Source organism: Trachurus japonicus, chromosome 9 (assembly GCF_045865225.1).
Source record: "Trachurus japonicus isolate A0001 chromosome 9, Traja_1.0".
NCBI classification, from domain to species: domain Eukaryota; kingdom Metazoa; phylum Chordata; class Actinopteri; order Carangiformes; family Carangidae; genus Trachurus; species Trachurus japonicus.
This window is the reverse complement of record NC_140915.1, coordinates 6005101-6022712: the sequence shown is the minus strand read 5'-3', so window position 1 is coordinate 6022712 and position 17612 is coordinate 6005101. Positions and strand designations below refer to the sequence as shown.

General features: G+C 40.7%; 1 protein-coding gene and 2 long non-coding RNA genes across 3 annotated transcripts; 2 read left to right on the top strand and 1 right to left on the bottom strand.

Moving 5' to 3' along the window:
* The first annotated feature begins 4748 nt into the window (after positions 1-4748).
* LOC146980810 (uncharacterized) lies at positions 4749-5503 on the top strand. The gene is made up of 3 exons (XR_015036666.1): positions 4749-4817; positions 5237-5272; positions 5451-5503. It is a non-coding gene; the product is annotated as an uncharacterized LOC146980810 (long non-coding RNA).
* A 285-nt stretch (positions 5504-5788) lies between these two features.
* Positions 5789-8552, top strand: LOC146980809 (uncharacterized). The gene is made up of 4 exons (XR_015036628.1): positions 5789-5834; positions 5950-6003; positions 6527-6544; positions 8536-8552. It is a non-coding gene; the product is annotated as an uncharacterized LOC146980809 (long non-coding RNA).
* Positions 8553-10200: 1648 nt separating this feature from the next.
* Positions 10201-17257, bottom strand: lox (lysyl oxidase). Its single transcript, XM_085785789.1, has 7 exons — positions 16612-17257; positions 13721-13829; positions 12587-12718; positions 12342-12498; positions 11594-11689; positions 11263-11375; positions 10201-10463 (listed from the first exon to the last, which is right to left on the bottom strand). Exons 1-7 carry the CDS (start codon positions 17222-17224, stop codon positions 10457-10459), a joined length of 1227 nt encoding a protein of 408 aa, XP_085641915.1. The 5' UTR covers positions 17225-17257; the 3' UTR covers positions 10201-10456.
* Positions 17258-17612: the final 355 nt, after the last annotated feature.

Sequence of the window (17612 nt, the reverse complement as noted above, 5' to 3'; positions counted from 1 at the left end):
TACTGAAAAAAGTAATGGCGTTACGTAACGGCGTTACTAATAACGCGTTACTACCCAACACTGCTAATAGATGACAGGACACACATTCGACTGCCTACACTGCTTTGCATGTGACCGGGGAACATAGGACCCTTTAAAAAAAAAAAGGTCCTATGTTCCCCACTTTCCCCCAAGAAGACCCGGGGAACATAGCTCTGCGGCGATTTGTGTTTATTCATCTTGACAGAGATGCTGAACAGAGGAATTAATACACACATTCACACAAAAAGGTCCTATATTCCCCGGTTTGTTCATCAACCGGCAACAGCGGGGAACATAGGACCTTTTTTTGAATAAAGGGTCCTATGTTTCCCGCTGTTGCCGGTTGATGAACAAACCAGGGAACATAGGACCTTTTTTGGGAAAAACGGGGAACATAGGTCCTTTTTAAAAATTTTTTTAAAAAAGGTCCTATGTGGGGAACATAGGTACGCTCCCGTCACTAACCTGTTAGCATCCTGGGTAAGAGATGATGCAAACTCCTGTCAATCATGTAAAATCTGGGATGTACCATTGTTTTTCTAGGATTTTTTGGTTAGGGTAACAGGGTTGACATAAAATCAGGGGACACCGATAAACTGGTAAATATTTATAATAATTAATAGGCTATATATTATTACCAAAAACACTGTTTTACAATAAAATCATACTTAAAGCAGAAGTAAGCGATCCGGTGGTTTTGGCTAACTTCTTGTCAGCCGATGGAGTTAGCAGTCCCCGTCCTCGTCCCTACGTCACCACATTCACGCGCATCCCTTGGCTGCACACACAGAGAGGACCGCCCCTTTATGCCATTCTCTCTCCTCATTGGATAAAGGTTGTAGGATACAAGGAAAGTTTTCTCCTCGGCTCAGAGCAGAGTGACTGACAGACCCGTGTTTCGGTCCAAACACTCTATGTAAGTGATTGCTGTTGGAAGATAGAACTATTTAAGACTTATATTAACACAAATATTCCGCTTACTTCTGCTTTAAAACAATATGTAAATGTGAACATTTTAACATTTTGCCAACATTTTACAAATTGAACAACAACAACAACAACAACAACAACAACAACAACAACAGTGAGGGACAGGCCAAAAACCTCACACTACTCAAATAAACAACTTGACATCAAACTTCATGAAGCACCTCTGTGTGGACCCAGTCGCCACATTTCTGGCTCTATACTACTGTACATTATGCAAAACACATCAGCTGCCACTCATCTGAACACTCAGTTTTCTGTTGTTTGAAGAGAAACTGTAATAAAATCTGTTGTTGAAGATTAAAAACATAAACTCGGAAAGTTAACACAACTTTGATTAACAGGGATTGAAATCACATGTTGAAAATAAAACAACAACAACACTGTTCACATTAGTGGAGAAGTCAGGCAACACACTATTGGATAAACCTCAGTGTGAACTTCAGCTCTGCTGGGAAACAGAGTTAGAAAAGGACCTGAACTGTGGTTGGTTGGGACACAGAGCAGGAAGGAAGTCTGGAGTCCATGAAGCTGAGTTTGTTCCAGCTGTTAAAGCTTCAGGATCCAGGCTGGAAGTGATGGTGGATTCAGAATTACTGAAAATAGACATGAAGGGGGGGGGGGGGGGGGAGGAGTAGAGCTGGGGAGTGATTTCATGAATCTATGGAACAGAGATCTTCACAGGTGGTTCATGGGATCCAGGAACAGGAAATATACTGTAAGGTTTATCTGTCATGTACGACCTCAGATCAGACACACGACACATCAAGCAGTCTGCAGGATTTAGAGAGAAATCAATAAAAGGTGGAAACACAACAGGGATCAAGAGAAGAAGGGAAGACTTATATACATAATCCAGAACACAGGGAAGAGGAGACATTCATCAGCAGACTGAAGAGAAACATCCAGACAGGGATGAGCGATGGAGGCAGAAACAACAAACTGTAGAACATGAATAAATATTACTGTAAAGAGAATAAAGAGAGCAGGAAGTGACTGAAGAACATGAGTGGAGGAGTGAGGAGAAGTCTGTAGGAGTTATTTCTCCCCAGTAGGAGGCAGTAGTGAAACATCCTGGACGCTGTTTATAATAAACACAATAGAAAAGAATGCAAGAGGGTCTGGTTGCAGACCTCCAGCGTCAGGCTGCTTCCTGTCCAGTCTCCACTTCACTTTCACTTCTGAGCCTCGGTCGGTGCCTGTGGTGACGCAGTTTATATCTGGTGAGTAAACTCAACAAAAACAGATGTAAAGACGTAGTTACAGTGAGTGAATACCTTCTGTTTGTGTCCTGGATGTTTCATAGAGTTACTGTAATTATTCAACAGTTATAGATTTACATCATTTATTGAATATTGATATATTGATAACCCTCGGCTGTGTGTAGTTCAGGTTCAGGTTGTTTGTGTCTTTACTGAGACGTTAGATGAACCAGTGTGTTGGACTGAACAGGAGACTGACAGCTTTTAGAAAACATCATTAACTCCTTTGATATGTTTTTACTTTAGAAACTGTTTTTTAATGTTTATTGTAAGTTAGTTGGCACCTTTGTTTCCTTGTTTTTGCAGTAACTGTCCGCCATCTTTGTTTTGATCTAATAACAGAGGCCTATCACTGTGTGGCTATAGGTTTATTACCATCAACCACAACCAACATTTTATTGACTTTCAATGATATGTGTCAGTGCTCCACTGTGAAGAGCAAAGAGTTATGTTGGTTAACACTTTATAATAAGTACACACTAAGTTTTAAATACTGAATTCATCCTCTCTCCAATTTTACCCCGTTAAAAAGGTTTTCCTTGGAGTTTTTCCTCAGTGGATGTGAGGGTCTAAGGACAGAGGATGTTGTTACAAACTGTAAAAAAGGGCTATAGAAATAAAATTCCCTTGCTTTGCCATTTACAACACATGAATACTCATTAGTATGTAGTTTGTTTAAAACAATGTTTTACTCATCATTGATAAGCACTAACTGTATTTATAAACTATACCGATAAGTATTCATGCGTTATAAATGAAGAATTCAGTATTTATTAATGCTTAATAGTGTGTAAAGTGTTACCTTATGTTGGAGACTGGATGCTGCAGTTCATCTCCAAGTTTGAGTGTGAACTGAATCATCAGGAAGTGGAAGTGACAACATCTTCATTGAAATTGTTTTAGATTTTTTTTTTTTACGAACATAAAGTACCTGTGGTTTTGTTTTGTTTCTCATAAGGAAACAAAACAACAAAGACAACAGAGTGCACAGCAATAGCAGCAGCAGCAGCAGTATCAGTGGAGGGGCAGAGGGGGCAGTTCATGAGGCAGTGAGTTTGTCAATCTCACTATTTAAAGCAGAAGTAAGCGATCCGGTCGTTTTGGCTAATGCTGCATTCCAGGCAGGCTTTTGAAATCGTAAATTACAGCTTCAAGTCACAACTTACGACTTTGTAGCGTTCCAGGCAACCCACTCGTGTTTTTCCGACCTGTTTTACCTGTGAAAGTCACTATAACGGCCACTCGTAACTTCTGACCCGTGAACTCGTACCAGATCGAACTGGTACGACTTCACAGGTCGGAAAAACACGAGTTACGGGTTGCCTTGAACGCACCATCACAGTCCTCGTCCCTACGTCACCACATTCACGGCGTCCCTTGGCTGCACACACAGCCCTGCATGCCGTTCTCTCTCCTCATTGGATAAAAACTGTAGGATACGATAAATGTTTTCTCCTGGGCTCAGAGCAGAGCAGAGTGACTGACAGACCCGTGTTTCAGTCCAAACACTCTATGTAAGTGATTGCTGTCGGAAGATATAACTATTTAAGACTTATATTAACACAAATATATCGCTTACTTCTGCTTTAATATTCTGATGTGTTCAGATCATAGTAATTTTTCTACATTAAATAATGAATAAAGGTAATCTCATATGCTAATGATCATTTGTACAGTCGTGGACTAAACACATTTATTTTCACAGCAAACAGGGAACAACATCAGCCTCCAATCCATGTTGACTCCTCATGAGCTGACAGTGAGTTTAACTGAACTGAAGTTCTGCTGTTAAATCACATCTGAAGTTACAGGTTGAACTGTGGTAATAAAACTTTATCTTCTTTACAGTGTTTTCTATAAAGAAAGCAACAAGGCTCGCTCTGATCGGTAAGGGATGTCAATTTCATTTTGTTCTATTCTTTAGGATTATATTTAGATTGGAAATCATTTTTTGTATGAAATCATACATTAAGGTCATGTGATTTTGTACACACAGGAGAAAACATCAACATTCAATCCGGGGTTGGACCTTCACTGCTTCATGGTGAGTTTCACTGAACTGAGTCAGAACTGTTTGATCACATCTGAAGTTACAGGTTGAACTGTGGTAATGGCTAAATAAAGCTGTGTGTTTATCTTCTTCGCAGTGTTTGCCTTCAAGAAAGCAGCAAAGCTTTGTACAGGACAACTTCCTGGAAACATCAGGAAAAGCAGCTATGAACTTCCACCACTCCCCTGTGAGTGTAACTGAACTAAAACTGTTGTGTTCGGTGTGTACATAGACTGTAGGCTACATCTATAACATCTCTCATCTTTCTCTTCCTTTACAGTGAAAGCTCCTCCACCACCCATATGGATCACACAGAGAGGTAATAGATTTTGCATTAATTTAAATCCAGATTAAGTCATTGGGATGAAATTATAAGTGATATTGAAATAACCACTCTCTCCCTAACCCAACAGTTTTGGATTTAAAACACATTTGTTTCCACAACACACGAGAAAACTTCAACATTCAACCCAGGGTTGGACCTTCACTGCTTCATGGTGAGTTTAACTGAACTGAGTCACAATTACTGTGCCAGTGTATTACTGTACTGGAGAAAATGACAATGTTTTAATATTTAAAGGTGAATGCCTTCGCTGCTGAAAAAAATAACTGAAACTAAGAAATGAAGAGCTATAAAAGGCCTAAAAGCAGTTCAAAAAGCAGAAGGAAATGTTGAAAATCCTCTTATTGTAGCTGAAGCAATATTAGTTGAACTTCTTAGAAATAAGTTAAGTGAAGTGAAATGAAATTTTATTGTTTCTACAGTAAAAATTGTGGAAACGTTGGATTGTGATTTGATTTGATTTTTAAAAAAAGAGACACTCATGCTTTTCTCACTTCCTCATTTTGTATCAGAGGTTCACAGTTCAATTTCTAAGTGGTAGAAAGTGGTCATGTATATTTCTGTCCTGTACAGTGAACGGTGTTCTACAACCCACATGGTGCACACTGAGTGGTGAGAGATGTCATATTAATTTAGATTTTGTCTTTAAGATTAAAATGTGTACAGACTAAATCATTATTGCATAATATGACCAATTAAATTTTGGATTAAAAATACATCTGTGTTCCTTCTTCTTTAGTTGTAGTGACTGAGTAAATCTGTGTGTTTCTGCTCTTTACAGAGAAAGATGATCCTGACACCACCAGCAGCTCGGATGACTCTTTGCAACCTGATGGTGAGTTAAAACTGTTTGATGTTTGACCACATCTGAAGTTACACAGTTTTAATTCTGTTATTTAATAAACCAATTGCAACACCAGTGAATTAATTATGCATCTAGTTGCTTTCTTATTCTGTTGTAAGGACTGAATAAATCTGTGTATTTATGCTCTTTACAGGGGAAGGTGACATCCCGTTTGGTAAGACATTTTGTAGTCATTTACAGCTGCTCTTGAGGATCAAGACTGGTGTTTGAACAGTGTTCAGATTCAGAGTAATCCTGATCATTTGTGTTCATACGTCACAGGAAAGAGGGTCTGGAAGTCCATTGAAGATCTTTTACGACCCGACCGTGAGTTTAACTGAACTAACTATTCTGCTGTCTGATCAGATCTGAAGCTGAACAGTTTTAGTTGGGTAAAATGCCAATGAATGAAATAAGTATGCCTTTCCTATGGTCTTTACAGTGGAAGAGGAACCAGAGCCCAGCAGCATCCTTGATGACTTTCCACTACCCGACTGTGAGTCAGAACTGTTCTGCTGTTTAATCACATCTGAGTTTAACTGCAGGATTTGATGAACGCATTTAAAGGGGAACTATGTAAGTCCGCTCACTTTTCCTCTGTTTTGGTTACGCTGCTCTCGCCCATGTGCATTTGTTTACAACGAAGCTGGCAAAAAATCTATAAATGGAGCGGGGAAAACGTTACATAACATATACGATGTTACGACGTGTGTGTTTAACCATCATGAACAAAAGACTACGGGTTACAGAGCGCGTTTGTGTTGCGGTGCAACAGAGACGAGAGCTGGGACACCGGGGCGGCGACCGAGTTACTTACACTGATGTTGCAAGGTTGTAACAAGTCACAAGTCATGTAGTTAACAATTACAATTACTCCGGAGCTTTTTAATTAAAGTAAAAATATAGCATAGCCACGCCAGAAATCCTGCATAGTTCCTCTTTAAACACCAATGCGTTAATTCTGCATTAAACACTTCAGTGGCAATGACTGAATAAATCTGTATTTCTGTTCTTTACAGGGGGAGACATCCTACTTGGTAAGACATTTTACAATCATTTAGAGTCATTCTTTAATCCTAAATTAGGATTAAGTCTGGATTAAAAGGGGGTTAAAATTGTGTTCAATTTGGTCATGCTCAGTGGTTAAAGGGATATTCCGTCATAAGGGTCGAGGTTAACCAGACATATACAACTCCTACAGTAACCAATGTTAGAGTGCCCAGGGTTGTCTCTCAGTGCAACTTAAAGCTGCACTGGGGAGACTGCTAAGCATCTGCTCAAAGATTGTAGGCCAAACACTTCAGGCAATTTTTAGAGCTGCATACGAGACAAATGCTGTCCCTGGCAGACAATATTTTGTCCGACCGACACATGTTTTATTTGTAGAATACCAGTTGCTGCCATCCAACAGGAGATATAGAGTCGCTATGGCTAGATTAAATAGACTGAGGAACTATTTTATTCCTCAGTCTGTTAAAATGTTGAATCAGTTGGGTTCGTTGGCGCACTGAATAGCCGTGTTTCCACTGCAGGAGTTCCTGGTAAAGGGAGGGGGTAGGAACTTCTACAGGAACCGTCCTCTCACTTGGCCCTCTCAGTGGCCGTGTTTCCACTGCAGAGTAGGACCCCGCGACGACGTCATGAGTTTCGATCGCCGCTTAATCGCTGTGCGACAGTTTCGACCGTGACGTCACCCAGGCAGGTCACAAGCACATGCACAAAATTCATAACAACAACGGAGAAGGATGGAAGGAGCTGAGGCGGTAGCCGCGTTTCTGGTTTGTGTGTTTGTGCACATGGCGGCTGATTGTAATCCTGCTTGAGTTTTTTTTTTTTTTAACTTTTCACGGCATTGTTTTGCGGTGTGATGGATCCCCAGTGTGTCGAGGTGCGCTGATATTTTCATTTCGCCGCGATGACTCAAACCCCCTCTGAATCTCCTCGGTGCCGTAGACTACAATCAATGTCTGCACCTCATCGTCGGTCCATTTGTGTACATCTTCCTGCTGTTTTCTTGTTGTTTACAGCGGTGTCTGCTAGGCTAATGCTCTCCTTCTGCTCCCCCTTTTAAAAATGCCGGTTGTTTTGGTGCTTTCTGGTAGCGTCAGAGCTGCTCTAGCTTTAGCCAATCAGTGCCGGGTTAACCTCGAGCCCCACCCGGGAGCTTTGGCCCCCATAAAAGTTCCTGTAAATGGCCCTGTGGGGGAGGTTCCTGCAGTGGAAACGCGCCTAATAGCTTAGTGTAGGGACTTGGAAGCACTGCAGCCACTTTGATGTTAGGTATAGCACGTCACATGTGTGATGTTTGTCTTGTGTTATATTTTGTTATATTTTCTAATGGTTTTGTTTATGTCTGGCGTTATATTGTGTTACATTTGTAATGTTTTTTGTTATGAGAAACAAGTGTCTTGGATGCAAAGAAAAATGTCAGAAGAGATTCTGACAACACCGTGACACCGAGTTAGACCCCCCCCACGCGAGAGATGAAGTCTGCTAACCGCTAGCTTCTCTAGTTGTAGCAACTTTAGCAATGACCACACCATAACAAACAGCGCAGTCTATTTCTCCACGTGCAACCGATCAAAACGCCACTCATAGCCACAAATAAGGCTCAGAACAGCACCAAACGTCATCAACAGTACAAACAGGGTCCCAGCCCATAATACGAGGCATCAAACATCTGTTAGCTTAGCCTGGTTTCTATTGAAAAGAGACGAAAACAACTCACCCATTCTGCTCCAGTTATACGCTACGCAGCAACTTTCCGCGTCCAGCATAGAGTCCAGGCACTGACAACACACGTCCGAGTCCAACTGGCAGCACAAGTTTCAGCGGCCACTGGCAGGCAGTGACCACACTGACCAGTGCTCGACCCCCCAGGCCCAGCACACAGACTCAACTGGCAGATCTCCCTTTTTCACTTTTCTCCTCTTCCTCCTTCTTTCGGTCTCAAACTAAAAATACATTTGTGCACTTTCTTCTTTATTGGTGACAACTAAATGGATGTTTATATTTGTGTTGTTTACAGTGACAGATGATCCAGACACAAACACTCACAGCAGTAGCAGTGATGCACTGCGACCTGACACTGAGATTCACTAAACTGAGAGGCCGTCCACACGGATGAAGGTTCAGTGGGTAAATCTGAAAACGCCGCCCCAGAGTTTTTGTGCAAACACCCAAAACGGATATGAAGACGATGATGTCATAGCCCCAGCCTCTCTAACCAGAGCCACACTGCTGAATGTAGTGTTAGGACACTATAACAAGACTAGCTCAACAACAACGGTGGACTACTGTTGGTCCCTATACACTCAATCTCGCCCGTTAAATCATCATCATCGTCATATTTGCTCTGACACGACTCCCAGTCAACATTTAATCCACTTATGTCTGGAGTAGTGTTGTATCAGTCAACATTATTTCGGTCAAAGGAACAGATTGAGTGAACGCTCATGAACGTCTATGTAGCACATTCTGTGAACGTATACACACAGTAAACAAACCCTAGTGATTCAGTTTATTTATTTAGTTTTATTTAGCCATTATTTAACCAGGTAAAAGACCCGTTGAGATCGAGATCTCATTTTCAAGGGGTGACCTGGCCAAGAGGGCAGCAGCACACGTCGTCAACATTATAAAAATACAAAATACATTACAATATTACACTTATAATAAATAGGGCCATAATACAGTAGAGGTTAAAACAAAAGTACTCAGTACTTTCTAAGGAACTGCTTTTCCCAACACTAGCTTGAAAATTGAATTTTGAATATGGTGCACTGCTTCATCTCTGTTTTTGTGTGTGGCAGTGTTACAGCGCCACACACAGGCCTGGTCTTTGTACTACAGTCTTAAGGCCGGGGCGATTGCTCTACAATGCAAGGACAGCTCTGTGTCCTCTAAAATGTCAAATGATGTCAGATATGTAGCTATTGTTGTGTTGTATGTATGTTTTTTTTTTATAATGTAAAAAAAAAAGTATTGATTTAATTGTAATAAAAAGTTATTTGATCTCTTGTATTTTCCTTATCAATGTCAGCCAAAGTGAGGGTGTTGGTTTGGTCTCACCATAGTTACACCGCCGCTGCAAACAAAGAGGACACTTTACCGCTGTCGATCAAAAATGATTAAGTAGTGATATTTAATATCCAAAAAGTCAAAGGTCACTCAGTTTTTCAGCATAGACAACTCTGACCTTTATGCAAGGGTTTTACTCTGAAAGGAGAATTTGACCATGTTTATGTTAACTTAAACTTGGTGGAAGAATCCAACCATCACACACACTCACCCATACACACATTGGATTCAGTTTGAGGACAAAGTTTAAAGAAAAGTCAAAGATCTTCTCCTGACAGGAAAAGTCAGGTCTGAACAGAGACGACGTGAAACTTCTGAAAATGAAAACTTTATATAAACTCTGACAAAGAAACATGAAGAGAAGTTTCCATTAGCAATAAAATGATTATGGGATGAAGTGATTTTCTGTATTAAAGAGACTCTGGGTCAAAATGAGTAAATAAATATTAGAAATATAACAAAGTCAATCTCCCAAATCAAAAATACTAATAAATAAGTAACCTCAGCTGTTTAGTTTCCATATAAAGAGTCAGAGCTGTACAGAATCCAGTTCAGTCACTTTTTATTTTATTCATTGATTTCATTTTCTACATCTGATACATAACACACACACACCCCACCCCCTCACCCACATACACACTGTCCATCCATTATAAACCTTAGTAATTATAAAAACACTTCATTGAATACTTCAGCTTCATTAATTCATGTATTTTTATGAGTTTTAATGATGATTTTTTTTTCTGCTTTAATCTGAATATAACTGAATATTTAGAGTCACATGTAACAAAGAGTGAGTTTAATATTCACTCCTGAGCAGCTCGGCCTGTCTCCACCCGTCTGCTCGTCCTCATGTTGGACAGTTCGTCTCAGTAGCTGCAGAAACAAACAACACCGTTGATCACTGATAGAAAGTGTTGACCAGTGTATGGAATCACTTTTGTATCAAATCAATCCAAACAAAACTCTTCAGTGTCAAACAAAATTAAGAATAAAACTTTATTTAAGAGAGAAAAAACTCACTAAAGCAAAAAACTCTAATCTCGAAAGCAAAATGTATAACTTGAAAACAACTTACAAATATATTGGTCCTTAATTATTGGGATAGCCTAGTATATCTGTTTTTATTTACAGTTCTCTCCTTGACGTTCCATGTAGTCCAGGCAATCTAGCTCATTTTGGACCCAAAAATAGAACTAATTGTGTGTATGCATAGGTTAACTTACTGAATGGACATGAATGTGTTAGTTATTTGGCCCCTGTTTTTGCTGCTTGCTTGCTTGCGTCTTGGATTGATTAGAATTAAACATATTTCCCCAACTAGGATTTCTTAGGACTTTTAGTATGTTGTTCTGGACACCTCATAGAAATGATGTATGGTGAAAAACATTCTGTTACAATTAGTCTGTCGGAAAACGCTATTTTGCCTGAACTACTGAGTTTTTGCTTGCAGTTCTGACACAAACCTCTCAGGTGGGCGGGCTTTATCAGGGCTGTGTCCCCATTGGCTACTGGGTCTTTGATTGATTGATTTTTGTTTGACATTGAAGAGGTTTTGTTTGGATTGATTTGACACAAAAGTAACTCCATACAATGATAGATGGAGACATTTGAAAATAACAATAAAGTGTAAACATGATGGAGGTGAAGACGTAAACAGGAAGTGACTTACGACGTCATGGTGCAGCCCGACACGTGCGCGGCGTTGCCGGTGTACTGGACGTCACAGCGGACCACGTTGTTGTTGAAGTTGGACTCTGGGACCTGCTGCCGGGGGTTCACCGTCACCTGACACACACACACACACACACACACACACTATTACACACTGTACACACTGTATCTGTTAAAGGTGCAGTTCACAATCCTGCAGCTTCTCTCAGTTCAAACAGGCTAATGGATCTGTGATGGACTATTTCCTCAGGCGGATGAACTCATGTGATGCTCTATAAATTTAATTTACTATATAAATTTACTACATTTGTCTCATTTCAACCGTCTCAAACCTTGAGGATGTATTTTCCAGGTGAGACGTCGGTGATGTCGATCCACTGACAGTCGATGTCAGCGTTGTAGGTGTCGTAGCAACCAGGACTCAAACCCTACACACACAAACACACACACAATTTTCAGTTGAAGCCATTATATTTTACTTTGTACTGTATCCCATCATGTCTCTGTAACACATTTATTTTAAATCATTACAGTTAAATATACAAAGTACTTTCATAGAGTCACAAAAGTACATGTAGCTACATCATTATCATAATATCTTACACATTAATATGACATTAGGGCCATTGTAGGTAAAAAGGAAAAAAGAAAAATGAAGTTGAAGACAAGAAAAACACTCAAAATGAGGATTTTTTTATATATATATAATTTTTTTTATAATGTTTTTAATAAATTGCATATTTTTCTTCAAGATGAAAAGTCTTCTGTCATCATCTTGCAAATTTTGGACATGTTTCCCTCCTTAATAGAAAAAATATTTTTTTCTAACTAAACCTGAAGTCTAACCCTGGTAAATGTCCTTTTGTCTGCCTTACATTTGATTTTTAACACAGAATCGCTTTAACACTGAAAAACCATATTGAAACATTCCTTCCTTGCTTCCTAACTGTCCACCATCCTAGCTCCTTCTGTCCTCATGTCCTTGTTCCCTTCCCTGTTTCTGGTTTCTTAAAGCTTCATATCCACAGACTGACCCGTAACAAAGTTTCTGTTGTAGAAGACGTACAGCGGTGTTTGTACCTGAGTGTGTGAGGTGCAGGCGAAGCGGCGGTAGTATCCCGGGTCACAGGACGTGTCCTCCAGACAGAAACTGGCCTTGTGGCCCTCGGCGACCTGGCTCTGGGTCTGGTAGTCCAGCAGCTCGTACAGACTGAACTCGTCCATGCTGTGGAAGTGACTGAGAGAGAGAGAGAGAGAGAGACACCATCAGATCATCAGCTAACACACTAATCTATTCATTACCTTGTCACCTGGCTGACACCTACTTGTGGCAGCTGTGCCACTCCCAGGCGTAGCGAGGTTTACTGGGCAGGAAGTCGGCCGTTCCCTGGTTCTTCACTCTCTGAGGAAACCTCAGCAGAACCCTGGTGTCGTAGTCGTGGGAATGAGCTGCAGAGCTGCAGGAGAACCAGAATAAAATTAATATTTATGTTGTGAATAAACAGGAATACTGACTTTAGCAGCAAAATAAGCTAAATGGCTTAAGCCAGACATCCCATCTATAGATGAATGGTTGATGTAATTTACAATATATTTGTAATGGAAGGAATCAATCATTCAATGAGGCTTCAGCAATGTGAATTTAAAGGCATCTGAAAACAATGGAAAAGGTATATTTCACTGAAATATCCTTCTTTTGTTCTCGTCTTTGCTTTTTTTTCTGTCTATATCAAGATGTACTTGATTAATTATTTATTTCATTGTACTACTATAACAGAAAACACCCTATGTTCATGTTATTTTATAGAATGTATTGTAAAAGGGGGAAAAATAGAATAAACAGTAATCAATAAGTACACTGCAGACTAAAACATGATATTTGTTTTTTGTGTTTTTGTTTTTTTGCAGTCTTCATATAAACTCTGACTCAAACACTGATTTAAATCAGGTCGGAAGTCATCAATCTCTAATCATTGACTTCCTGCTGCCACCTGGTGGGTGTTGATGGTGCTGCAGGTGGAGGTCATCCCAACAAATAGGCCTACTGAACATACAATTTTTTTTTTTTAATTTATAAATGAGCTGGAAAAAAGTCACAAATATGAACAGTGATAAAGAAGTCTTCATTCATCATTAATCTGACCTACATTTATCTGGTGTTAATGTTTGTTTACGTGTCTGATGTTGTGAATTGTTTGCATTTTATTAACCAGCCAGGATAACAGTTCACTATTTACACTTCATTACATTCATTTGTCTCTTTAAAAGCTGTGGATGAAGTGTCATGGACACTGTGGAGCGCTGTGCCATGGAAACATCACAGCTGTGTAATAACTGGTTGGGTTGAGGATGATTGATGGTCTGAGTGGGACTTGGTTTCTGAGAGGTTTGTGTTGCTGCTGAGTTTATAAAACATTAAAGTGTGAGGGAAGAGAAGCTGCAGGTGTTAATGTTCTTACGAGGCCAGACAGTTCTCCTCGGCTGCACAGCGCAGGTTGTACATGGGCAGCCGCTGGATGTAGGTGGCGATCTGGATGTAGTAGGGGTCCGGGACCAGGTCAGGGAGACCTGCAACGAGGACACAGAGGGAGGGGAGGAGGTCCATTAGTCTCTGGAGGGAAGGGATTAGTCTCTGTCCTTGTCCAGTGTCCAAACCTCAGCAGCTCAGACTGAGGACGTTTGGACCTGGAGACCTTCAGTCTGATGATGAAGGAAGTCGACTGCAACTCCAACAGCTGTGATGGGTCTGAAGATCTGAAGGTCTGAAGGTCTGGAGCTTTCTTTAGTTTAGTTTAGTTTAGTTTAAGTTTATTTCAGACATGTTAAAAGAAATAAAACATAATACAGAAATGGACAGACATAACAAATAAAAACTTTGCAAAGACAACATGTGAACAAAAAAATAAAATAAATTGAAAATAAAGATAATTTGATTTTTTTTTTCATATCCGAAAAGGAGTGGGAAGAATTAAAACTTATTTACTCCCACCCCTTATTCATAAATTATCTATCAAGTTATCTAGTCATTATAGTCTATACAATAAATAACTTTATGAGTTATTTAACTGGATTTATTCTAATATATATTTATATACATATAGATTTATTCTAACACATGATTACTAATCTTTATCTCTCTATATAGTCATATACATATAAAAACATATACAAACACATTCATACATACAAAGACAAACTGAAAGTAACACGAACAGAGCAACAAATAAACTAAGTGGGTAAATAATACCCAAATAAATAATAATAATAAGCACCTTGTGGTTGTCAGACACCCTCATTTCTGTACATACTGAAAATAATTTCTTTGTATTTCTTTTTGAACTGGATTATGTTTGGACATGGCTCTGCTGCCCCCTCCTGGTCCAGAGGCTCAGGAACAACCAACTGATTCCAGATCCTTTGAAACTGAGTTGTTGTGTCAGAGTCTGGACCATCCAAGACCAGATGAAGTCTCTAAAGGGTCTTGGATCAGAAACGCTGTTGTTGGACCCTCCCTGACTGACTCTCGCTATTACAGTTTCATTCAATCTCCAGAAAACCAGAACCAACCAACGTTTGTCTTGAGTCCAGGTTTTTGTCTCAAGTTCAAGTCTTTGGTCTTGAGTCCAGTCTTTTATCTTGGGTCAAGTCTTTAGTTTTAGGTCCACTCTTTAGTCTCAGGTCCAGTCTTTTTTCATGACTTGGGTCTCGAGTCTTGGGCCCAGTTTTAAGTCTTGGGCCAGTATTTTATCTCAGGTCCAGTCCTTTATCTTGAGTCCAGACTCCAGTCTTTAGCCTTGGGTCCTCCTGTCAGTCTTTTATCTCAGATCCAGTCTTTGGTGTAGGCTTTAGTTGTGAGTCCAGGTTTTTGTCTCAAGTTCAAGTCTTTTATCTCGGGTCCAGTCGTTTATCTTGTGGCCAGTCTTTAGCCTCGAGTCCTGTCAGTCTTTTATCTCAGGTCCAGTCTCTAGTCTTTAGTCGTTAGTCCAGGTTTTTGTCTCAAGTTCAAGTCTTTGGTCTTGGGTCCAGTCTTTTGTCATGACTCCAGTCTTTAGTCTGTAGTCCAGTCTTTTATCTCGGGTCCAGTCTTTAGTTTTAGATCTTGTTTTTAGTCTTGGGTCCAGTCTTTTTGTTTTTGGCCCAGTATTTTGTGAGCATAAACAACCTGTGGTATGATATCAGCAATTTACTGAGTTTGAATATTAATTTCATGAACTACATGAAATGAATTTCTTTGCCCCAGATGTTGCACATGGTTTTTCTCACATTTTACGATACAAAAGGAAACACCTCCTGCACCTGTCCATCACTGTGACATCAGCAGCTTCTTTTCAATCCAACAGCTCAATGAGTCCAGATCCAGAGAAAACCTGGACCCTCAGATCCAGATCCCAACAGAGGTTTTACATACAAACATGGTTTTATATTATGGTTTATGTAGCCTAAATATAAGTAAAACAAATAAAATAGATCCATCAAAACATTTGCAGCATGAGTTTGAATATATAGAAACCAGACCATGTGATGTCACTTTCTGGCTGAGGGGCGGAGCTACAGGGACATTGATATTTCAGATATTTTATTCATGTGCTTAGAAAGAAAATGTGTTAGAGATGAGCAGTTGCAAACAGATGTACATGAAAGGGAACCGCAAAGAAGCAGAAACTGTTTATAAAGGGGACCCAAGCAAACAATTGAGCCAATTATTGAGCCAATTAAAAGTCAATCAGAACAGGAGTTTCAAAATACTTCATAACTTCATCTCTACCATGAAATATTTTTAAAGTTTTGTCTAATTGATGACGTCACAGTCTAACAGCCAATCAGAGGGTCAGGGGTCAGACAGGTGGGCTGCCCTAAGGCAAAGTGCAGTATCTGTAAAAATGCCAAACTGAGAAAAACAGCTTTTTGTGTTTTTCATTGTCAGGTTTAAGCATCAAATTATGAACAACTAGCAAGTCTATAACTGATTAGATAAAGGTGGACTGAATTAAATGTATTTTTGCAGTTTGTCTTTCTGACCAATTTTGACCGTTTTATGGCAGATATACTGCACTTTTGCCTTGGTTTTGGTGCAGATACTGCACTTTGGCTTGGTATTAGCTACAGATACTTCACTTTGCCTTGGTTTTACTCCAATGGAATCATAGAGTAAATGAGATACTGCACTTTGCCTTGGTTTCATAGTGCTTTTTTTTTTGATGGACAGCAAAATAAAAACCCCAAAACTTTAGTAATTTTAGCAGTAACAATATCAAATCCTACCAGATTGAAGAGAATATGCCACACTTTTGATTGGTCAAAGAAAAAAAAAGAAAAGACAAACTGCAGATACTGCTCTTCGCCTCCGTACCGTTCTGGTGGTAGCTGGTCCCGTAGCCGTGGCGCTGCGGGGTCCGGGGTCTGGGTCTGTGGTAGGAGTTGTAGTAGTTGTAGTACGGGTAGTAGTTGGAGGCTTTGTACGGGTCGTACGGGTCATCACCGACCATCATGTCCTCGCGCCTCACCGGGGCACCGACACTGACGTCACCGCCGGACTCGCGCTGCCGCTGGCGCATCACGGCGCGTAATTGCGCGGTGCCGCTGGATGCCGGGGCGCGCGGGGAGCTGCGAGACGCGGTGTCGTTACTGTTACTGCTACCGTTACCGTTACTGTTACCGTTACCGTTACCGTTACTGTTACCGTTACTGCTGCTGACCACGACCACCGGAGACCCGCCGCGGCTCGGGGACCCGGTCTGCCTCCTGCCGGACGGCCGGTACTGCGCCCCGCGGCTCAGGATGCTGAAAACCTGCCCGTTGTGTTGCCATGTCAACCCGCGGAGCAGCGCGTCACCGACAGAGTCACCGGCACCGGCACCGGTACCGGCCGCGTCCTGAGCGCGCGCCTCGTCCAGAAAACTACACAGACACAAACAGAGATGCGCGACGGAGAGAAACAACGCGTCGGAGGAGAACTCCTTCATCTTCACATTAATTAACACACTCCTCACACACACACACACACACCGCCGCTGCTCACTGACGAGTCCACAAGAGTGTGTGTGAGCTCAACTACTGCTGCAGAGAGAGAGGGAGGGAGAGAGGGAGACAGAGAGGGAGGGAGGGAGAGAGAGAGAGAGAGAGAGTGGGAGGGAGAAAGTGGAGTTAGATAAGAAGCAGTAAGTAACGTTATATAGTCACATAATGATTTGACCTTTGACCTTCGTTTAATGTGACTCACTCAGGGTCAGCAGGTCAACAACCAGGTGGGAAATGATCTCAATGAATAATAATAAAAATAGTTCAACATTTTGTCAAATTGGCCCATTGCCATAATCCCTATAGTCATAGCAGTAGGTTTGTTACCTTTAA

Coding starts and splice junctions, on each gene's coding strand:
- lox (XM_085785789.1), bottom strand. CDS start 17,224: ATGAAGGAGTTCTCCTCCGACGCGTTGTTTCTCTCCGTCGCGCATCTC. Junction 12,499..12,586: donor GAGTGGCACAGCTGCCACAA/GTAGGTGTCAGC, acceptor TCTCTCTCTCAG/TCACTTCCACAGCATGGACG. Junction 11,376..11,593: donor CTGGAAAATACATCCTCAAG/GTTTGAGACGGT, acceptor TGTGTGTGTCAG/GTGACGGTGAACCCCCGGCA.